The 26,621-nt window shown below is 43.6% G+C and overlaps 1 protein-coding gene across 1 annotated transcript in view; it reads right to left on the minus strand.

Annotated features, from left to right (window-relative positions):
- Positions 1-580: 580 nt before the first annotated feature.
- The window catches only part of LOC310928148 (peroxisome biogenesis factor 10-like), a 47,209-nt gene continuing 21,168 nt past the window's right edge, over positions 581-26,621 (minus strand). Inside the window, exons 5-6 of the mRNA XM_083890636.1 lie at positions 21,741-21,876; positions 581-1,052 (exon numbers count right to left, since the gene is read on the minus strand). Coding sequence (XP_083746762.1) covers positions 984-1,052; positions 21,741-21,876 — 205 coding nt within the window. The 3' untranslated portion in view covers positions 581-983. The remainder of the gene's footprint in view (positions 1,053-21,740; positions 21,877-26,621) is intronic.

Consider the following 26,621-nt stretch of genomic DNA (forward strand, 5'->3'; position numbering starts at 1 on the left):
ATGAACACCAGGGACACCAACTATGTGCTGCACTGTCAACCATGAATAGAACACTTCACATACTTCCGCTCTTCCGGATATTGTTGCCCTCGTCTGCACTCTCGCGTTTTTTTAGGGACAAAGCGGAGCGAGACAACAATACCAGGACTGTATCATTGTTATGTAACAACGAGACAGAAGTCAACATTGCATGTTTTATCTCCTGTACTTAGACTGAGGCAGACCACAAAAACATGAGTGAATTATCTTTTTTCACACTTTGCCTACTCATAGTGTGACAGCCACAGTCTATGCCCTTGTAGGTAGGGCGCATCTCTTGGAGACCCTGGTCTAGATCTTAACCACATTGACATTTCCCATCAGAAATAAGATTTTAGTTAACAATCAATGCAAATATGGACTAAAATAAGTGTTAATTTCATGTCATGATGCATGTGATTATCAAACTTATTACTTCAATGTCCCATCACCCACTTTTCTCGCAAATCAAATATTTTGTCCAAGTTCAGCTTTAATCAACAGAAAAACAGGAACTAGTGCAGTTAGACATTAACTGCATTTTATTAACACCTGCGTGTTTTTTTTTTTTGATTAATTAAAATTAATCAGGTTAAACCTGAAATTACAGCATGTTGAAACAGTCTATGATGTTATGAATGTGAAACAGTAACAGTAATGTGTTCACACTCAACACTGTGTGTGTGTGTGTGTGTGTGTGTGTGTGTGTGTGTGTGTGTGTGTGTGTGTGTGTGTGTGTGTGTGTGTGTGTGTGTGTGTGTGTGTGTGTGTGTGTGTGTGTACTTGTATTTATATATGTGTGAGGTCCAAAACAAGTACACACCTGGACCTGGTTTTAGGGTTAGGGTAAGATTTAGGGTTTGGCACTTAGTTGTGATGATAAAGGTTACAGGGCTCGGTAAATGTATTATGTCCATGATGTGTCTTCATTCCAAAAACAAGTTTGTATGCGTGCATGTGTGTTTCTAGCTGTAGTTCCTCAGGTAAACCAATCTGTGAGGCTGGAACTTCTCCCGACACAGAGGACACTCAGCCTGTGAGCAGCAAAATAAACACAAACACAAACAACAATGTTAACATTTGCACAGATAAGTTGAGGTGCAGAGAGTCAAATTTCATCAGAACAACAACGTCAGTACCTGGAGCTTTATACTCTCCTCAGTAAACTTTGCCAAGCCAGTTTAAATTCAAACATGGTCTACATTAAGTCACAGGGTGTGGCTATGGTTTTGTGGTAAAATGGGTTGTGAGAAAAGCTAAAAGACAAAACTATAGTGTAAAAAACTTTGAGTGGTCATTAGGTCTTGAAAATCATGTAATGAATTAGGGCAGCAACACTTAATCGATTATTAACCAATCACTAAATTAATCAATCATGGATAGCTGACACTGCTTCAAGATGTCAAGATGTCATGATTCCAGGATTTTTCAGACCACATGTTGAGCCCGGAAATACAATACAACCCCAACGTTCTCAGCAGTGACTGAGCTGTTTGTTTTGAAACTTTAGGGCTTCATAAATGGGCTTCAATAATGGTGCAGCGTTAATTGGAACTTCCAGTCTTTGGGAGCTTTAATATAAATCTAAAATTCTAAATTAACATTAATGAAACATTAATAATATACACACTTTCAAACTGTCATGTCAAAACATTTGCATTAAAAACAAATTAATGCATCAACAACAAATCTATCAATAACACGAGTATCTAATGACAGAGCCGTCTGAGCCAGCGGATCATTTCACCAGGACAGGCAGGAGGTAATGCTGCAGACTTTGCACATCTAATGTCCACATGACCCCCATGAGTTTTTAAGCTCCTACTCAGAGGTTGCGCTAGACTTTTTTGTTGTCTGTCATTTTGACTGACAGGGTCATAAAAATCCTGTCATAAGCTATTTTTACCGGTCACTAATTTTTTAAATGATAATAAATATTCAATTGCATTTCATTTTAATTCATTTTTAATTAGTTTTCAGTCCAAAAAAACTGAACAAATAATCCACACCGTGGATACACACATCAAGCAGAATATGAAGAATATGTAACTTTTTCTCCGCAGTAACAAAAACATCTGACTGTATGGCCCCAGTACCTACATATGAACAATAAATAGTGGTAGGGATGCACCGATTTTTCAAGAAGTTTGACCAGCCGATTCCGATTCCGATTTCAATTTTTAAAACCACTTTACAGCATACAGAAAGATATATATTTTTGCATATTTTCTTTAATAGAACATTTTAACATAGAAATACAATCAGTTCACATCCAATATCCAACTAAAAATACAAAAACTAATCACTACCTGTATGTGTAGTTTATTTAAGTTTCAACATATTACACAACATAGTACCTTCACACAAATAAGTAAATTAACTAATGACCAAGAGCACACATCTCTCTCTCTCTCGCCCCTCTCTCTCTGCGCACACAGGTTTAAATGACAAACAAACTGTTGTGTCGTGCTATAATGCAGATGTGAACATAGAGGGCGCTGTTGTATGTATGTGAAGTAAAGGTGTGCTTGTAGGCAGGAAGAAGAAGAGCGAATAAAGCGCGTAGACTGAAGCACAGATAAGTTCTCCGGCTATTTATTTTACAATACTAAACACCACATTTTGGCGACGAGGATGGCCGTTTCCGTACCTTTGCCTGCACCTTTCATGCCTTGCCCAGGCGAACCTGCTACCGCTTTTACTATATGGTTGAAGATGTTTGAGAACTACATGCTAGTTATCGATGCTACAGGGGATGGCTGGCCCGATGCTAGCAAACGCGCCATTCTTCTCCATGCACTGGGAACAGAGGGACAGAGACTGTTTTATGCTTTGCCAGATACTGGTGATACTTACGCTACAGTTGTGGGTGGACTGAAAAAGCACTTCGTTCCCAAACTTAATGTAATAGCGGAACATCACAAGTTTCGTCAGCGGGCACAGAGACCGGATGAGACGGTAAACGAGTTTCTGGCTGCACTACGTCAACTCGCTGCTGCTTGTGAGTTTGGGTATATGGAGGAGCAGATGCTTCGTGATCAACTGATAGAACGCATTGGCAATACACGCATACGAGACAGACTGTTGCTGGAATCAGACCTGAATCTGGCTAAGGCTACTGCATTAGCTCTGCAGATCGAGACCGGAATACGCAACGCGGACGTCCTTTCTGACAGCACTGCTGCTGCACCGGTGAGAGCCATACACTCACACTCGCAGACGCGGAACAACCGGTCGCGGGAAAAGAAGAAGCTGGCCCCGAGAACCGCACCTGCTACGGCTCCGCACAACGGTAAACGTCGCTCCTGCTACCGCTGTGGATCTACCAGCCACTTGGCTAATAAGCCATCATGCCCTGCAACCAAAGCCACATGCAACTCCTATGGTAAGATGGGACATTTTGCCAAAGTTTGTCGGTCTGGCCAACAAGAGGTGCGTGAGGTACTGATAAATGAACTAACTGTGCTTTACATGAATGATGCTGTGCAGGATAAAATCATCTGTACTGTACATGTTGATGCTAATGAACATTCTCATGATGTTGAGCTTGTTGTGGATACAGGTTCATCTGTGTCTATTATTCCTGTTAGCATATACCAGAACCTCTTTCCTACATGTGAACTTGCTAAGCCTAATGTAACACTGTGCACATATTCAAAAGAGAAAATACAAGTTGTTGGACAGTTACATGCAACAGTAACTCATGAGGGACATTCAGCTAAATGCTCATTTATGGTTGTTGAGTCAGGTGCTGCTTTACTTGGGTTAAACCTGGTGGTTGCTCTGCATATGTGTATTGAGGGTAACAAAGTTATTCCTGCTGCAAAACCCAATGCCTCTCCTGACCCTGAATCAACAGTGCCAGTTGCACTACCACTGGTTGCTGCAGAAGCTCAGGTACAAGAAGTTGGATGTGCAAGAGGATTTGTGCACAGGATACGGCTTAAGCCACATGCCATTCCAGTTCAGCAGAAGCTGAGGAGACTTCCTTTCTCAGTGAGACAGGCGGTTACTGAGGAGCTCAAAGACCTACAAGACAGGGGTATAATTGAACGCATTGATGCGTCACCATGGGTCTCTCCCATCGTTGTCAAGCAGAGACGAGATGGAGGAAAGCCTCGTATGTGTGTAGACTTGAGAGAGCCAAACAAATCAATTGTCTGTGACTGCTACCCCTTACCACACATGGACGAACTGCTCACCAATCTGCGGAGGGCTACTATGTTTTCCACCATTGACCTTGCCTCTGCATATCACCAAGTGTTGCTCCACCCAGATAGTCGTGATATAACTGCATTCATCACACATGAGGGCCTTTTCCGTTTCTGTCGTGTTCCATTTGGCCTTGCTTCAGCTCCGTCAGCTTTCCAAAAAATGATGTCTACCATACTGTCTGGCCTCCCAGGAGTACAAGCTTACCTTGATGATATTATATGTTATGGTGTCACTCAGCAGGATCATGATGCTAGCTTACGGAGAGTGCTGCATGCCTTCAATGAGGTGGGACTCAAGCTGAACATGCGTAAATGTAAGTTCAAGCAGTCATCTTTGTCTTTCCTAGGACACACTATATCCAAAGATGGACTTCACCCTGACAAAGATCGAGTCAGCGCAGTGGCTCATGCGCCTGCCCCACATGACACAGGTTCCCTTAGATCCTTTCTTGGTCTTGCATCGTGGTACAGTAAGTTCATTCCTAACTTTACCACTGTTGTTGAACCATTACGTGCCACTCTTAAAGACTGTACTGATCTGAAGTTCACCTGGACTGCTGAGGCTGAGTCCAGTTTTGCCGAACTCAAAAGGCTGATACTTGAGAGCCCTGCCCTGGCACTTTATGACCCTGAACTGCCTACTCTAGTGACCACTGATGCTTCGGACTACGGGCTGGGGGCTGTACTCACTCAACTCCACCCGGACAACACTGAGAGAACTGTTGCCTTTGCTTCCAGGACTCTTTCCCCTGCTGAAAGAAAGTACTCTACTGTGGAACGTGAAGCTCCTGCATGTGTTTGGGCGGTAGAGAAGTGGAGAACCTACTTGTGGGGACGTCACTTCATGCTTCGTACTGACCACCAAGCACTTACATCTCTGCTCACATCCAAAGGGACTGGTCGCGCTGGTCTGAAAATTGCCAGATGGTCAGCTAGATTGCTTTGTTTTACGTATGATGTTACTTACCGTCCAGGCAAATTGAATGGGACAGCTGACTGCCTTTCCAGGCTTCCACTTTCCACTACGGGAGATGCGTCTGAGGTACCAGACATGGTCGCTGCTGTCTTTCACGAGTCTGTACATGCTGTTTCTTTGCCAGAATTCACTGCAGCCTTTGACACATGCCATGAACTGACCCAGCTGAGACGTCAGATTCAGACAGGCTGGCCCAAATGCCGGAAGAATATGACACCTGAACTTGCTCCATACTTCCAGGTGAGAGATGAACTGGCCGTTGAAAACTCACTCACCATGAGGGGCACCGATCGCTTGATTGTTCCTGTTTCACTCAGATCCAGAGTGATTGATCTGGCACATGAAGGACACCAAGGACTGGTGCGTACAAAGCAGAGACTTCGTGAGCTATATTGGTGGCCGCAAATGGACAGTTATGTACACAATATGATAGCTTCATGTAAACGAGTTTCTGGCTGCACTACGTCAACTCGCTGCTGCTTGTGAGTTTGGGGATATGGAGGAGCAGATGCTTCGTGATCAACTGATAGAACGCATTGGCAATACACGCATACGAGACAGACTGTTGCTGGAATCAGACCTGAATCTGGCTAAGGCTACTGCATTAGCTCTGCAGATCGAGACCGGAATACGCAACGTGGACGTCCTTTCTGACAGCACTGCTGCTGCACCGGTGAGAGCCATACACTCACACTCGCAGACGCGGAACAACCGGTCGCGGGAAAAGAAGAAGCTGGCCCCGAGAACCGCACCTGCTACGGCTCCGCACAACGGTAAACGTCGCTCCTGCTACCGCTGTGGATCTACCAGCCACTTGGCTAATAAGCCATCATGCCCTGCAACCAAAGCCACATGCAACTCCTATGGTAAGATGGGACATTTTGCCAAAGTTTGTCGGTCTGGCCAACAAGAGGTGCGTGAGGTACTGATAAATGAACTAACTGTGCTTTACATGAATGATGCTGTGCAGGATAAAATCATCTGTACTGTACATGTTGATGCTAATGAACATTCTCATGATGTTGAGCTTGTTGTGGATACAGGTTCATCTGTGTCTATTATTCCTGTTAGCATATACCAGAACCTCTTTCCTACATGTGAACTTGCTAAGCCTAATGTAACACTGTGCACATATTCAAAAGAGAAAATACAAGTTGTTGGACAGTTACATGCAACAGTAACTCATGAGGGACATTCAGCTAAATGCTCATTTATGGTTGTTGAGTCAGGTGCTGCTTTACTTGGGTTAAACCTGGTGGTTGCTCTGCATATGTGTATTGAGGGTAACAAAGTTATTCCTGCTGCAAAACCCAATGCCTCTCCTGACCCTGAATCAACAGTGCCAGTTGCACTACCACTGGTTGCTGCAGAAGCTCAGGTACAAGAAGTTGGATGTGCAAGAGGATTTGTGCACAGGATACGGCTTAAGCCACATGCCATTCCAGTTCAGCAGAAGCTGAGGAGACTTCCTTTCTCAGTGAGACAGGCGGTTACTGAGGAGCTCAAAGACCTACAAGACAGGGGTATAATTGAACGCATTGATGCGTCACCATGGGTCTCTCCCATCGTTGTCAAGCAGAGACGAGATGGAGGAAAGCCTCGTATGTGTGTAGACTTGAGAGAGCCAAACAAATCAATTGTCTGTGACTGCTACCCCTTACCACACATGGACGAACTGCTCACCAATCTGCGGAGGGCTACTATGTTTTCCACCATTGACCTTGCCTCTGCATATCACCAAGTGTTGCTCCACCCAGATAGTCGTGATATAACTGCATTCATCACACATGAGGGCCTTTTCCGTTTCTGTCGTGTTCCATTTGGCCTTGCTTCAGCTCCGTCAGCTTTCCAAAAAATGATGTCTACCATACTGTCTGGCCTCCCAGGAGTACAAGCTTACCTTGATGATATTATATGTTATGGTGTCACTCAGCAGGATCATGATGCTAGCTTACGGAGAGTGCTGCATGCCTTCAATGAGGTGGGACTCAAGCTGAACATGCGTAAATGTAAGTTCAAGCAGTCATCTTTGTCTTTCCTAGGACACACTATATCCAAAGATGGACTTCACCCTGACAAAGATCGAGTCAGCGCAGTGGCTCATGCGCCTGCCCCACATGACACAGGTTCCCTTAGATCCTTTCTTGGTCTTGCATCGTGGTACAGTAAGTTCATTCCTAACTTTACCACTGTTGTTGAACCATTACCTGCCACTCTTAAAGACTGTACTGATCTGAAGTTCACCTGGACTGCTGAGGCTGAGTCCAGTTTTGCCGAACTCAAAAGGCTGATACTTGAGAGCCCTGCCCTGGCACTTTATGACCCTGAACTGCCTACTCTAGTGACCACTGATGCTTCGGACTACGGGCTGGGGGCTGTACTCACTCAACTCCACCCGGACAACACTGAGAGAACTGTTGCCTTTGCTTCCAGGACTCTTTCCCCTGCTGAAAGAAAGTACTCTACTGTGGAACGTGAAGCTCCTGCATGTGTTTGGGCGGTAGAGAAGTGGAGAACCTACTTGTGGGGACGTCACTTCATGCTTCGTACTGACCACCAAGCACTTACATCTCTGCTCACATCCAAAGGGACTGGTCGCGCTGGTCTGAAAATTGCCAGATGGTCAGCTAGATTGCTTTGTTTTACGTATGATGTTACTTACCGTCCAGGCAAATTGAATGGGACAGCTGACTGCCTTTCCAGGCTTCCACTTTCCACTACGGGAGATGCGTCTGAGGTACCAGACATGGTCGCTGCTGTCTTTCACGAGTCTGTACATGCTGTTTCTTTGCCAGAATTCACTGCAGCCTTTGACACATGCCATGAACTGACCCAGCTGAGACGTCAGATTCAGACAGGCTGGCCCAAATGCCGGAAGAATATGACACCTGAACTTGCTCCATACTTCCAGGTGAGAGATGAACTGGCCGTTGAAAACTCACTCACCATGAGGGGCACCGATCGCTTGATTGTTCCTGTTTCACTCAGATCCAGAGTGATTGATCTGGCACATGAAGGACACCAAGGACTGGTGCGTACAAAGCAGAGACTTCGTGAGCTATATTGGTGGCCGCAAATGGACAGTTATGTACACAATATGATAGCTTCATGTAAACGAGTTTCTGGCTGCACTACGTCAACTCGCTGCTGCTTGTGAGTTTGGGGATATGGAGGAGCAGATGCTTCGTGATCAACTGATAGAACGCATTGGCAATACACGCATACGAGACAGACTGTTGCTGGAATCAGACCTGAATCTGGCTAAGGCTACTGCATTAGCTCTGCAGATCGAGACCGGAATACGCAACGTGGACGTCCTTTCTGACAGCACTGCTGCTGCACCGGTGAGAGCCATACACTCACACTCGCAGACGCGGAACAACCGGTCGCGGGAAAAGAAGAAGCTGGCCCCGAGAACCGCACCTGCTACGGCTCCGCACAACGGTAAACGTCGCTCCTGCTACCGCTGTGGATCTACCAGCCACTTGGCTAATAAGCCATCATGCCCTGCAACCAAAGCCACATGCAACTCCTATGGTAAGATGGGACATTTTGCCAAAGTTTGTCGGTCTGGCCAACAAGAGGTGCGTGAGGTACTGATAAATGAACTAACTGTGCTTTACATGAATGATGCTGTGCAGGATAAAATCATCTGTACTGTACATGTTGATGCTAATGAACATTCTCATGATGTTGAGCTTGTTGTGGATACAGGTTCATCTGTGTCTATTATTCCTGTTAGCATATACCAGAACCTCTTTCCTACATGTGAACTTGCTAAGCCTAATGTAACACTGTGCACATATTCAAAAGAGAAAATACAAGTTGTTGGACAGTTACATGCAACAGTAACTCATGAGGGACATTCAGCTAAATGCTCATTTATGGTTGTTGAGTCAGGTGCTGCTTTACTTGGGTTAAACCTGGTGGTTGCTCTGCATATGTGTATTGAGGGTAACAAAGTTATTCCTGCTGCAAAACCCAATGCCTCTCCTGACCCTGAATCAACAGTGCCAGTTGCACTACCACTGGTTGCTGCAGAAGCTCAGGTACAAGAAGTTGGATGTGCAAGAGGATTTGTGCACAGGATACGGCTTAAGCCACATGCCATTCCAGTTCAGCAGAAGCTGAGGAGACTTCCTTTCTCAGTGAGACAGGCAGTTACTGAGGAGCTCAAAGACCTACAAGACAGGGGTATAATTGAACGCATTGATGCGTCACCATGGGTCTCTCCCATCGTTGTCAAGCAGAGACGAGATGGAGGAAAGCCTCGTATGTGTGTAGACTTGAGAGAGCCAAACAAATCAATTGTCTGTGACTGCTACCCCTTACCACACATGGACGAACTGCTCACCAATCTGCGGAGGGCTACTATGTTTTCCACCATTGACCTTGCCTCTGCATATCACCAAGTGTTGCTCCACCCAGATAGTCGTGATATAACTGCATTCATCACACATGAGGGCCTTTTCCGTTTCTGTCGTGTTCCATTTGGCCTTGCTTCAGCTCCGTCAGCTTTCCAAAAAATGATGTCTACCATACTGTCTGGCCTCCCAGGAGTACAAGCTTACCTTGATGATATTATATGTTATGGTGTCACTCAGCAGGATCATGATGCTAGCTTACGGAGAGTGCTGCATGCCTTCAATGAGGTGGGACTCAAGCTGAACATGCGTAAATGTAAGTTCAAGCAGTCATCTTTGTCTTTCCTAGGACACACTATATCCAAAGATGGACTTCACCCTGACAAAGATCGAGTCAGCGCAGTGGCTCATGCGCCTGCCCCACATGACACAGGTTCCCTTAGATCCTTTCTTGGTCTTGCATCGTGGTACAGTAAGTTCATTCCTAACTTTACCACTGTTGTTGAACCATTACGTGCCACTCTTAAAGACTGTACTGATCTGAAGTTCACCTGGACTGCTGAGGCTGAGTCCAGTTTTGCCGAACTCAAAAGGCTGATACTTGAGAGCCCTGCCCTGGCACTTTATGACCCTGAACTGCCTACTCTAGTGACCACTGATGCTTCGGACTACGGGCTGGGGGCTGTACTCACTCAACTCCACCCGGACAACACTGAGAGAACTGTTGCCTTTGCTTCCAGGACTCTTTCCCCTGCTGAAAGAAAGTACTCTACTGTGGAACGTGAAGCTCCTGCATGTGTTTGGGCGGTAGAGAAGTGGAGAACCTACTTGTGGGGACGTCACTTCATGCTTCGTACTGACCACCAAGCACTTACATCTCTGCTCACATCCAAAGGGACTGGTCGCGCTGGTCTGAAAATTGCCAGATGGTCAGCTAGATTGCTTTGTTTTACGTATGATGTTACTTACCGTCCAGGCAAATTGAATGGGACAGCTGACTGCCTTTCCAGGCTTCCACTTTCCACTACGGGAGATGCGTCTGAGGTACCAGACATGGTCGCTGCTGTCTTTCACGAGTCTGTACATGCTGTTTCTTTGCCAGAATTCACTGCAGCCTTTGACACATGCCATGAACTGACCCAGCTGAGACGTCAGATTCAGACAGGCTGGCCCAAATGCCGGAAGAATATGACACCTGAACTTGCTCCATACTTCCAGGTGAGAGATGAACTGGCCGTTGAAAACTCACTCACCATGAGGGGCACCGATCGCTTGATTGTTCCTGTTTCACTCAGATCCAGAGTGATTGATCTGGCACATGAAGGACACCAAGGACTGGTGCGTACAAAGCAGAGACTTCGTGAGCTATATTGGTGGCCGCAAATGGACAGTTATGTACACAATATGATAGCTTCATGTGTGTCATGCCAGTACAACGATAAGACTGCAAAAACTGCACCTGCACCGCTCATACCTGTGGATCTTCCAAATGGACCATGGGAAAAAGTAGGGATTGACATTACAGGTCCTTTTGACCATGCTACATGGGACTGTCGCTTTGCCATTACTCTGATTGATTACTATAGTAAGTGGCCTGAGGTAGCTTTTGCCACTACGGTCACTGCTGAGGTTGTTATTCAGTTTTTGACCACTGTGTTCAGCCGTGAGGGAAATCCTCTCTACCTAGTTTCTGATAATGGTTGTCAGTTCACCTCCCATGCATTTGCCAATTTTCTGAGGGAGAGAGAGATAAAGCACCTGCGCTCTAGTGTATACTATCCAAGAGCTAATGGAGCCATCGAGAGGTTCAACAGAGTGCTTAAGGAGTGCTTACAGACAGCTGACAAAATGCACAGACCATGGTAAAAACTGTTACAGAGTTCTTACAGTACTATCGTGCCACACAACATGGTACAACAGGAGCTACACCATTTGAGTTGCTGAGACACAGAAAGATGCGCACAAAACTACATGTATTCCCTGTCTCACACAACATCAAGACACACGCACAAGTGGAAGAGACGGTAAAACAAAAGCAACAAAAAAGCAAAGAGCACACAGACAGAAAGGTTGGTGCAAAAGTACCTATGTTCCAAGTCAATGATACAGTGCGTGTCCGAAGACCTGAACATGTTCCAAAGGGATCATCCAGATTCACAGAACCCTTGACTGTCATCAAGAAAGTAGGACCTAACACTTACCTGCTCAGTGATGGTCGGAAATGGAACGCATCCAAGCTGACATCCTTCCCTAAAGGAGCTCTGACCTCCACTGGTATAGACAACAACACTACTTTTGATGGATTTATGGTGACTGAGAATATACACCCTAATGTCCAAGAGCTAGGCCCAAGGCGGACCCAGAGAACAAGAAATTCACCCCAATGGCTGACAGGTTTTGTTAGATGAAAGAGCACGTGATTGAAGCACTGATACAGGGGTCCTTATAAAAGGAAAATGTTTTGATACTGTTCCTTTTGAAATATAGGAATAGAGTTGTTGATATAATGACTGATGCAAATAAGGTTCCATACTGTTACAATGATTTGCTACTGTTAATTTGTGTGATGCTGAGAACTGAGTTAAAGAAAAAAATTTTATGTTTGCAAGTGGTTTAACATTTCATACAGTGCATATCATTTAGTTAAAATCACGTGATGTGTACATTTGTTTAACCTTACATATCCTGTGGAAGAAGATGAGTTATACTAAGGTTCATACATTCTGCTATTCATTTATAGTACTTACGGCAGTTGATATTTGTTATTGAAAGAAGAAGAAAAATGCTTCATTTAATCAGTCTGTGAAAGTAATTCCTTCAAGGAAAAGGGAAATAATGTGTTGTGCTATAATGCAGATGTGAACATAGAGGGCGCTGTTGTAGGTATGTGAAGTAAAGGTGTGCTTGTAGGCAGGAAGAAGAAGAGCGAATAAAGCGCGTAGACTGAAGCACAGAGAAGTTCTCCGGCTATTTATTTTACAATACTAAACACCACACAAACAAATGCTGATCAAACGTTTAGTGCAAGTGATTTAAGGTCCTGACTCTTGCCGCGGCTGCGCTGATGTTGTGTAATCAAATACACCGGTATGGCGCATCATACCGGAAATTCACATCATAACGAAACTAAAAACGGTATTCGTGTGAACCGGTATACCGCCCAGCTCTACACTCTACTACATGTGCTGTAGCCGCGTGCACGTGTGTTGCTGAAGATGCGCGATGCGGGTGCATATGACCGGCTTATTAAAATCAGAATATTTCTGTCTGACCGACCGGTCGCCGATTGCGGCCGATCACGTGAAAATCGGCCGGTTCCGGTCACTGGCCAATTAATCCTTCCATCCCTATATGAGCGGGTCACAGATGCGCTCCAAAGCCTCCTGTCCATAGCTCTTTAATGCGCTGTCAGCACCACCCGGAACTCTGTACTCCGCCTCACCTTCTTGCTGTCGCTTCCTCGCTCTGCCGAGGCCAAGGGCTGAGTTTGTTCTTCATCTTCATCTTCATCTGCATCTATCCCTCTTTTTTCACCTCTTTTATCAACATCGTTATTGGGCTTTTTAAAGAAACTTCTGACACTCAACTGCCGTGACATTTTTCTTCTTTTCTACTTTTCTTATTCTACAAGAGCCAATTACTGTAAAATGCGCTTCGCCACCAAGTGGTCAGGGGTGTGAATTGCAATCTGTCAAAATGACGGATGGCCCTCCGATTTTTCCGTCACCGTTTTAAAAAAACGGATAATAACGGAAAAACTCGGTTAACGCGACCCCTGCTCCTACTGCATATTTTTAAAGGTGATATTTTCTTTAAAAGGAACCCTGGCTATAAAACTTGTAGTTCTTAAAAGATAAATGTTAGTATCAGTTATAATACATTGATATAAAAAACCTTCTTGATGTCTTCGTTTTTATAAAATTTGTAAAAATAGTTTAACTCGTAGGTCGCCATTGTTGTTTACGTCGCAATGCACTCTGGGTAGTGACGTAAAAAGGTTGACTGGGGGCTTCGGGACCCTGTTGTGACTGTTCAGCATAAACATGTCATCTGTTCAGCCTTTTCATTTTGAACCCGAGCAAAACATACAGGAGGAGGACAGCACTGACAATGTTTCACAAAATGAGCATCAAAATGAAGCGCAAAAAAGACGGGATGAGGCAAGAGTGGGACAAAACCGGTGGTGTACGTGCGGCAACTGCGTCTCCATATATGGATATACAGTGAAGCGGCGACTGCAGACGCGGGTTGTCTGCTCAGGAGAGCATCCAGCGTCTCTTGTCTCTGCCGCTTTTTAACGCGGATTTCACTCGCTTCACGCGGGCGTTTAGGCTCCTTATGTGGGAGAATTGTCGGACAGGCATTTGGTTTAAGTCTCCGTTTGTATCCACCTGCTCCGGTGAGGTCTTTTAGCAGCTGATTTCACTGGCAACATTTACCAGTGAAATCATTTTAGGCTCAAAAACATGGCTGTAATGTCCATTACTGACCATCAAAGCAGCGATAATAAAAATGAGGGCTAAAAAAAAGAAAAACTCTCCAGTGGCACGGGTGTGTCGCCAAACGGTTCAGGTTTTTAAACCTGCACTCGTTAGGTGTCCACCAGAGTGAAGGATCTTGACTGGGTGAGATGCTGTCTTCATTTCTGTAGAGCTTGTGTTGTGGCCCCCACCCCCGCCCTAAACATAAGCGCAAGCTCGTTTGCACTGCACGCACACACACGCTTGGACACGCAACAGCCACTGGAGAGAACTGCTGTTGTCACCATGTAGGCTAACGTTACAGGTGACTGGCCACACACTCATCCTGCCTTTGAGCACCACGGACAGCGGCCGAAGCTCCTTAGTTACCTTTCCGACCCGCACCCACCTTTTCCATTCACAGAAACGGGCTGGTGACTCGTCCTCCTCAAAGCGCGCATCATCTGAGACTGCATGGAACAAAAAAAGTCCAATCCCTAGTCTGACACTTTCAACAATATATCGATATCATTAGCAACATATATAAAGAAGATACATTCAAATAGCCCGAGGCAACTAGGAGATAATAACTTATACCTAGAGAATTTCCGGCCCATCATCTGAGACTGCATGGAACAAAAAAAGTCCAATCCCTAGTCTGACACTTTCAACAATATATCGATATCATTAGCAACATATATAAAGAAGATACATTCAAATAGCCCGAGGCAACTAGGAGATAATAACTTATACCTAGAGAACTTCCGGCCCATGCTCTGCTGTGACAGCACACAGTCAGTCAGTGTTCAATGGCGGCGTCACGTCTGTCTCTGTCTCTCGTCGAATTGTTTGTATAGTGTCTAATCCATGTATCGTGAAGTCCCATCCCTGTGTCAACTGTGTCTAGTCTTATCTTTTGTCTGTCTAATGTCTACAATGCTGGATCTACAAAAGATGCTTGCCGTAATACTCTTCATATGGATGTCCACATTATCAAAATAAAGATGATGTGACGCCCACTAATGTGTGGTCACATGGGGGGGGGGTATTATTATTTTATCTATATTTTATTTTTCTGCCTTCTATGTTTGTTTTGGAGCAACACAATTCAGAGTTTCTGTTCTGGGGATAAAAACCTGCAGTGCGCTTCCAGAACAGTGGGGGGCAGTGTGGGGTGGCGGGTTGGTTTTGGCACGGTGTGTTCAGAGAGGTACCCTCTTGTCCTCATTGTATACAGTGATGCCAAAGAAACTTGAACATCACGTCTCTGTCTCTCTCTTCGTTTGTGATGTTTTCCAGGTTTGTTTTACATGCTTTAGCTACATGATACGTGTACTTTGTAGTGTTGTTTTGATGTACTATATACTCTGTTTGAGTTAAGTTGATCGATGTAACTCGTATGTTTCTCACACACACACACTCGCATTCACCCGCGCACACACGCACTTGCGCGCACACATACACACGCACTCACACACGCGCGCGCACCCACGGACAAGCACACATATATATTTCATTTATTTGCTTGATTTTTGGTATTTGTTTCCTCCAGTGCCTAGTCATATTAACCTGCAGGGTTTTGAATAAGAGGTTTTCTAAGAAGAACAAGGAATATAAGTGCATAAGTGCACATTTCAGAAAGCTGAACCTAAAAGACATTGTCATTGTAAGGTGATGTGAATGTATGATGTATTTGGTGTTATTGTTGTGTGTTGACAATAAGGACAGGTTATAATATTGTTATGATATTTAATATGATAGAACAGGTATTTATAAATGTGTGCCAAATGGACATTTTGTTATGCAATTTAGTAATGCAAATCAATGATAAGTCATCAGGAGGAAATATGTTGAATAAAGCATTGTATTCAGTGATGAAGAAACTTGAACATCACGTCTCTGTCTCTCTCTTGGTTTGTGCTGTTTTCCAGTTTTCCAGTGTTATCGGTAGAGACAGAATTCCAACAGTACCAACAGTAACTATTAGCTGTCAACAAGGTCTCCGCTCTGGGACCTGTAACAATGACACTTGTGAGATTCCACCAGAAGTGGAGTTTCACTGTAGATGCCACTGTGTCAGAGTAAAAGCAGATGTAACCCAGCATAAATGAAGGTATTCTTCCCTTAAAGCAGAACTAGACCGGAAGTTCCTATTATCGCTGTTTTTTTTGGTGTGTATCTGCGTCATTACCTTGTTTATGAAGCCTGACGGTTCGAAACAAACAGTTCAGCCATTGCTGAGAACGTTGTGTTTTATTGTAATCTCGGGGCTCAACGAGATCACTGAAAATCCCGTACTAGTTACGTAAGCAGCGGTTCTCCTGAACAACTGATCGTCCTGCTCCGGGCGGTAGTCCGGGCACATCCGGTTGCGTACATTGAACCGCAGAAGAAGAAGAACGTCCGTTGTGGAGGTGTTTCACGAGCAACAGTGTCTTCTGACTCTGGGTCTGACTCCGGTTTAAAGTCATAAAGGGACTGCGGCGGGGAGTCGTGACGAAGCTATTTTTAAACACTGTTAAAACAATGTTTTGATAATGAGTAGCAATGCATCCACCGCTCCAGAGAGGGAGCTGCGCTTCTGAGAGCTGACGTGATAGATTACGTCACTTCCAGATACCTGGCCAATCACAACACAGGTGGGAAGGCTCTACGCTGGCTGGCCAATCACAACACACTCTGTCTTCTCGGGCGAGATTTATGGCTGAAATAGCGCGACTGACAAGCGCTTCGAAAAGGACATTTCAATCGGCTCGTTTACATCAACTAGGAGGATTTTGACCATAAAAACAACTTAATATATGTAAGTAGACCTCCATAACTCACATATATGTGCAACTGGACCACTCTATGTGACCTTTAAAGAAAATATCACCTTTAAAAAAATATGCAGTAGAAGCTTAAAAACTCATGGGGGTCATGTAAAAACATGTGGACAACCAAAAACAACCCGGTGCTAGGGTTTTGACCTACTAGTCAGCAACAAGGTATCACTCACCTACAGCTCGGCTGATCACCTACTTCTCCAGGCCTCCGAGCACTGCAACCAAAAACCATCAGTTGGACTTCCACCAGAGATCCAAGTAAGACGAAGAGGCAGCTGGGGTGGTGTGCGAACAAGACTCTGGACTCTGGAGGGCGTCCAATCAGGCCTCCTCTTCCCTCCATCATACTAGCGAATGTCCGCACTCTTAACTTCTTCTTTGCGGTTGCCCCCGGGACCAGGGGATCAAACAGCAGAAGCGGAAAAAAACCGTCACAGCGCACTCATTGAAAAGCGGCACCGGAGTGTCAGTGTGATTATGTAAACAAAAGAAACACGTGTCGACTGGACAACAGAAAACCCACAGATTCCAGCGGTACCATTTTTATCACTCTACGACCAAGATTCACGGATCCAGCCCCCAAAATAACTTAAAATTAACAACTGACTTTCAAGAAATACAAGCAGAAATGTTGTCTTACCTTTGCCCTTTATCAAAACAAGTTATTTCCTGTGGAACAAAACCACTTCTAATGAAGAACTACACTTTTCAGCATGCTTTGGGAACAAATCCCGGTCTGATTGATCCTAACAGAGCGACATTAGATTGTTCTGATTAGAGAAAGGCGAACGTCCGCACAAATGCGTCATATGCATTTATGTCCTTTTGACTTGCTAATGAAGTGATTCTCACGCATTTGGACTGAGGTCTGATTATACGGATTTAGAGGTTTAAAACAAGCTGTCAATCACCCTAATTGACCAAGGTAAGCCAGAGCTATGGCGCTGTGTAACTGAAGACGCTGCAGAGTCACAGAGTTGTTATTACGCACCGCACAGGGAGCATCGATTTACAGCGAGTTATCATACTTTTTTTTTTTTTTTTTTTTTCAAAACAAGTTCTTTTTAGATCTGTAGTGGCATGTAAATAAAATTGAATGGGTTTTTAATAATTTGGTACCTAAGAAATCTCAAATGACAGATGGTGCCAAACTGTGCCAACAGAGAACGCCTAGACATCTCTTTACTAAAACCTCTGTAATTTGACTCTGCTTCATTTCAACAGCATCAGACTTTGCACAGCTCATGTCGTTACATGACCACCATGTGTTTTTAAGCTCCTACTGCATATTCTAAAAGGTGATATTTGCTTTAAGAAAAATTTAGGCGAGAGAAAAAAATCCTTCAGTTATGCTGTGTTCCAAGTACATTTACTCTGACGCAGTGGATAGTGAAACTTACACCTCTGGTGGAATCTCACCAGTGTTATCTTTATACCAAGCTATATATACCGAGCTTGTAACTGCAGAGATTTACTCTATTTAGTTTGGGCATGTCATTTTCGAGCAGGGACTCCAAAAAGAGGGTCAGGGAAGAAGTGGTTAACAACAAGACAGAGCTGCTGTATGCTAAGTGCCTGGTGGAGAGAGCCTACAAGGACGCCTGCATAATCACCCTCACTGAAACCTGACTTGACGATGAAGTTCCAGAGTCTGAGGTCAGTCTCTGACAGGACCCGTCAGTCGGGCAAAGAGAGAGGTGGTGGGATCTGCATCTACGTTAACAGATGGTGCGATAACATCAAAGTTCAAACAGGATATGCACACCAGACATGGGGATGCTAACAGTGACTCTGCGTCCCTTTCATCTACCGAGGAGGTATCACAGTCTACAGTCGCAAAAATCGGTGAGTTTTTGGGCATGGGAAAGGCCTCAAAAATGCGATTCATTTGCCGGAATAATAATAATAATAATAATAATAATAATAACTCTTTCAGCACAGTCATGCTCGAACCCTAATAATAATTATAATAACTCTTTCAGTTTCAATAGGGTTCTTGCACAGTCGTGCTCGAACCCTAATAATAATTACTCTTTCAGTTTCAATAGGTTTCTTGCACAGTCATGCTCGAACCCTAATAATAATCCCTACAGTCTCAAGAGGGTTCTTGCAGTCGTGCTCGAGCCCTAATAATCCCTACAGTTTCAAGAGGGTTCTTGCACGGTCGTGCTCGAACCCTAATAAAGAATTCCTTCAGTGTCAATAGGGTTCTTGCACAGTCGTGCTCGAACCCTAATAATAACTCTTTCAGCTTCAATAGGTTTCTTGCACAGTCGTGCTCGAACCCTAATAATAATCCCTACAGTTTCAAGAGGGTTCTTGCAGTCGTGCTCGAACCCTAATAATCCCTACAGTTTCAATAGGGTTCTTGCACAGTCGTGCTCGAACCCTAATAAAGAATTCCTTCAGTTTCAACAGGTTTCTTGCACAGTCGTGCTCGAACCCTAATAATAATCCCTACAGTTTCAAGAGGGTTCTTGCAGTCGTGCTCGAACCCTAATAATCCCTACAGTTTCAAGAGGGTTCTTGCACAGTCGTGCTCGAACCATAATAAAGAATTCCTTCAGTTTCAATAGGTTTCTTGCACAGTCGTGCTCGAACCCTAATAACTTTTTTAGTTTCAAGATGGTTCTTGCACAGTCATGCTCGAACCCTAACAAAGAAACGTGGTTATGAAGATAACACGAATGCGAATTGTGGGTGAGCAATCCAACACGATCAACACAAAGAGAAGTTAACAAACAGAAACATAATCTAACTCTGCCCAGAACACATTTCCTCTTACTGTAAGCCGATATCAAGTTGTGTGGTCCATCCGTGGGTCCGGTCCAGTTTGTTGGAGCCGCGGAGTGTGGACGGGCCGTTATTTGGCTCACAGCAGACAGCTGTTGATCCTCTTTGTCTCTGAGTGGAAGCAGTTTGGGCGTCAGGTATGGAGGGATGCGTCGGCCGAGGTGTGATCCCCACTGGCGGAGAAAAGGAAGCTGGCGGCTTCTTCAAAACGGGCATCGTTCCCGCAGCATGGGAGAGCCGCATGCCGGAGGCCATGGCCGTAGCCATGAGGCCCTGGGCCAGGGGCCCTCGGCCCGAGGCCAGAGAACCAGCAAGAGAGGAGGAGCAACAAGGAGAAGCAACAAGAGCGAAGGAACAAGAGTCTGTCTTCCAATTTATATGTCTTATCAGTCAAGGGGCCATAAAACAGAGGCATACAGGCCTTAGACAAAGAACTATTGATTACAGCCACACGTTCAGGTCCCAACATTATTATTATTATTATTATTTTAGTGAGAATCAACACATAAACCATGATGACTATTTTTCTGTTAACTCTAGTTGACCAGCATGGTGATTTAAGCAGACCAGCTTCATAACACTGAAACCTGTGAAGGGAAAAACTGTGTTCTTTCCCTTCTGCTCCTCTCTTTGAACACCAACGGCTTGACCTCCAGTCACCAGTCTGTCAAGCTTCTACTGTTTGCAGAGGACACCACCCTCATTGGTCTGATCAACCAACTCCAGATGTGGTGTCACAAAAGCAACCTGGAGCTCAACACTGCTAAGCCAGTGTAGATGATTGTGTACTTCAGTACGATCCCTATCACCCTCCATGACTCTGCAGTGGACACTGCGCCATTACCTCGTTTATGAAGCCCGAAGGTTCGAAACAAACAGTTCAGCCACTGCTGAGAACGCTGTGTTGTTTGTAATCTCGGGCTCAGCAAGATTTCTGAACAAAAACAGGTCCGGTTACGTTAACAAGCATTTCTCCTGAAAAGTGGATGCTCCTGGTCCGGGCACTAGTCAGGACACATCCGGTTGTGTACATTAAGCTGCAAAGAAGAACGTCCGCTTGTTTCGCTTGCGACTGTGTCTTCTGACTCTGGGTCCGACTCTGGGTCAAAGTCGTAAAAGCGACTGTGGCGGGGAGTTGTGATGAAGCCATTTTTAAACACTGTTAAAACAATGTTTTGATAATGAGTAGCAGTGCATCCACCGTTCCAGAGGGGGAGCTGCGCTTCTGAGAGCTGGTGTGCTGATTACGTCACTTCCAGGTATTGGCCAATCAATCACAACACAGTCTGTATTCTGCGTGTGAGATTTCAGTCTGAAACGAAAGCTTCAGTGAGGAGAGATTTATATTGGCTCGTTTCCAGCAATTAGGAGGTTTTTGACCATAGGGACTGCAACTGTAGTTAACATTGTATTTTAATATTGATTTATAGTTTATCGTTTAATTTAGTTAATATAGTCCATCCATTTTCTACCGATCATTTATCATTTTCTTTTTTATTGTATTTTTGGCACCAATTGCCTGCAGCAAATTCCCTATATTGATTTAAGCATACATGGCAATAAACCTGTTTCTGATTCGGATTATGATGAGTAGGCTCATAGGGGGAAAATATTTTATTATCTGTTAGCACTCATCACTGTAAAGCATATGTTTATTCCAGTGTTTGGAGTGAAACTGTGCTCAAGTTTAAAAATGTTTCAATGAAAAAAAAAAAAAAAGAGAAAAGACAGTGTGAACTTACTGGATACACTTTTTGTTCGATGATTGTGTTTATAGCTTTAGTGTGTTAATTGCAGAGTGTTGACTTTGATGTGACATAAGAAAATGTCACATCAACATTTATGTGAATATTAACACAGGAGCAGTTATTACAGGCTGTGTTCATTGATGGTGTGTATTTTTAAAGTGTTGTTAGATTTTGTAAAACTTATTAATGGACATGAGTGACAAAAAAAAAAAAAATGAAATAAAATCCTAATAATAGGTTGATAAACAACCAGCAAACAGGTTTGACCTCTTTGCTTCTGTGTCACCGTGGATGTGGAAAAAGATGCTAAGCCAGTGTACTGTTGACTGAAAATATCCTGACCTTGGTGTTGCACCACTCTGTGATGCACTCCCAGCAGAACAGGTGTCCACAGGGTGTGGAGGTCGAGTGTCTTCTCTCATCCAGACAGAGAATACAGCGGGCGACTCTGGGACTCCCACTTGTTGTGCGCTGAGGACTGAAGACACAAAGAATTTCTATTGTGTATTTCATAAAGGTCTTTTTAAACAACACTTCAGTGAGAGAAAGTCCAGTGACTCTTGCCTTGACCTGCTTGTATGCTAAATGGAAACCTTGACTTTCAGGCTATAATATTTGTTCTTTATTGCTTAATTGTATTTATTTGAGCATTCCCTGAGCCCTATTAAGTCATTTTAATTGGTGACAGTAACACCTTATCAAAGTCAGCTTTGTTGTTGATTCTTCACATCTACCAGACATAAAAAGGAATCTAAATTATGTTTCTCACTATCCTACGGTGAACAAAAGACAAGACAAATATGTCACAAGTAAATACAGTAAAGTGTGAAAGTGTGAAAGTGCGCAAGCACAACAAATAAAGACAGACATATCTTGACACTAAAGTAAACAACAAATACAGTGCACAGTAAATCAAGACATTTACTGATACTAAAACTAGCCTACGCTGTCGGGGGCCGACAGCAAGGGGTATATCCAAATTTGAAGGCAATATCTCATCAGTCTGGAAGATAAAGCCGAAAATGTGTTTTTAGCATAATAAATAAATTAATTTGCTAATTAATAATAAAGCTACAAAGATAGGGATAATTCTCAGGTGGTATGTGATGCCCATGCAAAATTTTAAGCCAATACCTGCAATACTTTGGAAGATACAGGCGAAAATCTGGTTTTTATATCATTAATTAATTAACTAATTAACAATAATGGTAGACAGCTCAAATCAATAGGGATCATCTACAGGGGGTATGTGACCCATAAAAAAAATAAGAAAATTTAATCTCAAACGCCTTTCCAGTTATCGCGTTAACGGCTAAAATCTGCGGACGACGACGCGGACGCACGAGACCGATTCCATAATATCTGCGCGCGTTTCTCGCGGATATAATAAACAATAAGAGAGTATTTCAGTGTAAATGTGACCCGCCACGGACCAAGCGGGAACAAGTCGGCCGAGCGCAAAACGAGAAAAACAGGAAAACGTGTTTTTTTTTCAAAATTAGGGATTTCCGTTTTTTTCAAAATTACACAAGTTGAAGTTTTGAAGAAGCCACTACATGCTTCAAATCACAGTATTGTGGGTCTTAAAACCATAAACTTTGTGTTTGAATAAAGGTTGTTTTATCGCTGTGACTCGCTCCTAGTTTGGGTGTGGCGATCTCACATTCCAGAGCCTTTGTTGCTTTTTCAGCCAATCAGCTGACGATCACTGAGAATACACATGGCTAATTAATATGCAGCTCTCACTCAGAGAGCGAGAGCGAGAGAGAGAGAGAGAGGGAGGGGGAGAGAGAGTGTGTCGAATGTCCAGCGTATGTGCAGTGTGTATGTGTGCAGTGCGAAATGAAAGCGTGATTATCATCAAAGCAGTCATCATCAAAGCTTTGTTTGACAAATGAAGGCAAAGAGAACAGGACAATGAGTCTGTGGCTGAACAGCTTCTTCGCGGACAGGGACAGAGAAAGCACAGAGACGGCTGTGTGTGGACTGTTAGCATTTTAAGCTAGCGATCTTTATGCTAACGTGTTAGCAGACGTCATTGTCACAAAAACAACAAACAGATGGATTATTCAGCGGCTGAAAGAGAGCAGGACACACACGGTAGTTGTCTGAGATGATGACATGACGCCAGCACCGCTCTATCTCCTATCTAATAGGACTTTTGGAGGCGAACAGACGTAAAACTGACGAAAAGGAAGCACGCCCGGACCTCTTATCTGATCGGAGGCACTGAAGTCTGCCGGAATACCTTTCAGTTTCTTATGGGGTGAGTTTTCATTAACGTTGTTAATCTATGTTATGTTAGTGTTCATTCAAAGTCACATACAGACGCACGTAGGGACGCTGTCTTTTAATAATCCACTGTGCGTTTCATAACGCCGTTTGGCTACATTGTTATTAGCTATGCTTGCTTAGCTCGCTAGCTCGGTACTGTATTATTACAATGAGAATGATGCGCACATCGAAACTTCTGTTCGGTCAGATGAGCGTATTATAAGCCGTAAGAGGAGCATGTCACGGCCCTCTTTGAGATTTTGTACACCAGCAGGTTCAGTTTGATAATTCAAATGCTTTGAGACGAAACTCCCGTGTTCGAAACCTAACATTGCATTGAATGATGTGTGAATGCCACACCTTTGCATGCATGAATCACACATGATTAACACAATGTGTGATGAACGTGTTAATTACACGTGCAATTCATGCACATAAAGGTGTGGCATTCACACATAATGCAAGCAATACTACAGATCAATCTATACTGATTCAGAGATAAAGTGCCTGTTAACATGAACCATGATCTGAAACAAGTATTTTTTTATTTTTTTTCAGAATCCTGGGCATAAGGATTGGCATTTGAAGTTGCTGCCAACCCATGTGTCCAAGGCCTCAGTGTGTTGTCTATACATGAGGTCGGCTAAGGCTCTTGGTATGTGTATAAATTGATTTCTATACAATAGCCAAATGCTTATATAGACTGCAATATGTAATCTGTAAAATGTGATTTTTTTTGGGGAAAAGTAAAATAATTATTTTCATTGTGGTTCTTGCTGTCAACTCTGTCATTCTCAGGTAGTGGAACACAGCTCTCCTGAAAGTCACCTCAATATTCCGCAGCTTGTTGGAACGGCAGATGGCAGAGTGATAGTAAAGACCATCGACTGGCAGACACATCTGAGTCCCTACTTTCGAAAGCTCCCACAGATCAAGAGTTATCAGCACTTTAGGTATTTATATTCAAAATTCTGCATTTTATGAATAAAAAAATCACGAATGGACATGATAGTGTTCCATGTGAACAGTGAGCCATGTTTAAAATATCCTGTTGTGTGCTTCTATTCTGTCACAGCTTTGATGCCAACAGACCAGGTGTGGTGCTTGCTCAAACTCACAGTGATGCAGAGCTTCAGCTACTGCGCAACCCAGGAGTTCTGCCCCCTGTTGACAGTCTTCCCGTCCTGGCCCCACCTGGACTGACCATGGACAGGCAGACGTATCTTTTTGAAAAAATCAGGCCTTTCTGTTCTGATGAGACAAAATACTTCACATGCCCAGCACCAAAGGTTACAGCACAGAAGAGTAAGCAGAAGAGGGTGCGCTTGTGATGTCACCATTTAGCCTGCATATCAACTGTGATGGACAGAGTGGGTAGGTACAGCCACATTGTGGGGGAGGAACTGGTATTGAAGATGATAATATAGTCCATGGTCTGGAAAATATTGAACTCTCCTTCACACACTTAGATATATTTTATTTGATATTTGAAGTATGTATCTATCTTTCACCTTTCTTGTTTCTCATTTTTATTCAAGTGCTTTTTGTAACAGAAGGATTTCCCTCTGGGGATCAATAAAGTAAATTCTGATTCTTATCAGTCCACTGAAGTACTTACAGCAAATAACACTACATTGACATGAACTACATTCATTCCTTTGTTTTCAAACTGCTACACTGTTTCTGTCCTGTGGGCTAACAGACATCAGATGTCACTGACAGCTAGACTGGGTGGGGGGTTGTGACCATGTTAATGTGATGCAAATGAGCAGCTATTGGCCTGGCTGCTCAAGAAGGTCAGGCTGAATTTCTCCCTAAAGCAGTTTGAGGAGTGCCTACATTCAAATGGCCACATCTTCTTCAAAAATGATCAGATGGACAGGTGTTTGACATTGTTGGAAAGCTTAGAAGTCACACTTTCAGGATATGTAAATAACTCCAAATGTCCCAAAGTAGACTTGTGAACCCTTTTGCCATGGCTGGACACAAATGTAAGAAGTAGCAGGAAAACGTTTTTATGTATAAGTTCGGAGTTGTAATAGTGAACAGACAGTCAGTAGTAGCAGCAGAAGTGTTCTGTTTGAGATAAGTGTGCAAGTGGCATAGTAGTGAAAAGTAATTTTTGTGGGTCACAGGGGTTCAGAGTACAGAGTTTTCTTTTTTTTTCGGGGGGAATTACGATTGGTGGTTTGTATCACTCACAACTGTGATCACTTTTCGGGTGAGGCGGATACGTATCACATTTACATAGCACAACCCCCTCCCGGTCTAAGCTGTCAGTGAAACCACACCCTGCTCTGTATGAGCACAGATAATATAGTTGTGAGCTACACTGCTACACAGAACAATACACATACAATACATGAAAAAACTGGACATAATAACCTCTTAAGATTTGAAATTAAATAACCTAAAAAAAATATAGGGGGGGGGGTGGCTTATTCTGTTATCATTTCTTGTCCTTACACTTGTGTAGTCATACAGTGGTATGCAAAAGTTTGGGCACCCCTGTAAATTTTCATGATTTTCCTTTATAAATCATTGGTTGTTTGGAAAAGAAATTTCAGTTAAATATATCATATATGAGACAAGCACAGTGATAATTGAGACGTGAAATGCAGTTTATATGATTTACAGAAAGTGTAAACACACACACACACACGCGCTTCAATAACTGTTAGAAAGTTCCACACACTCTCCCCCCCCCTCTAGCAGTACTCTCCATCAGCTGATTGGCCCGAAAAAGCAACAAAAGCTCTGGAATTTGAGATTGCCACACCCAAACTAGGAATGATTCACAGCGATCAAACAACCTTAATTCAAATAGAAAGTTTATGGTTTTAAGACCCACAACACTGTGATTTGAAGCATGTAGGGGCTTCTTACAAACTTAAAGTAATTTTAAAAAACGGAAATCCCTACTTTTGAAAAAAAAAAACTTTTTCCTAT

The sequence above is a fragment of the Microchirus variegatus genome, assembly GCF_963457635.1.
Source record: "Microchirus variegatus genome assembly, chromosome: 6".
Classification (NCBI taxonomy): Eukaryota; Metazoa; Chordata; class Actinopteri; order Pleuronectiformes; family Soleidae; genus Microchirus; species Microchirus variegatus.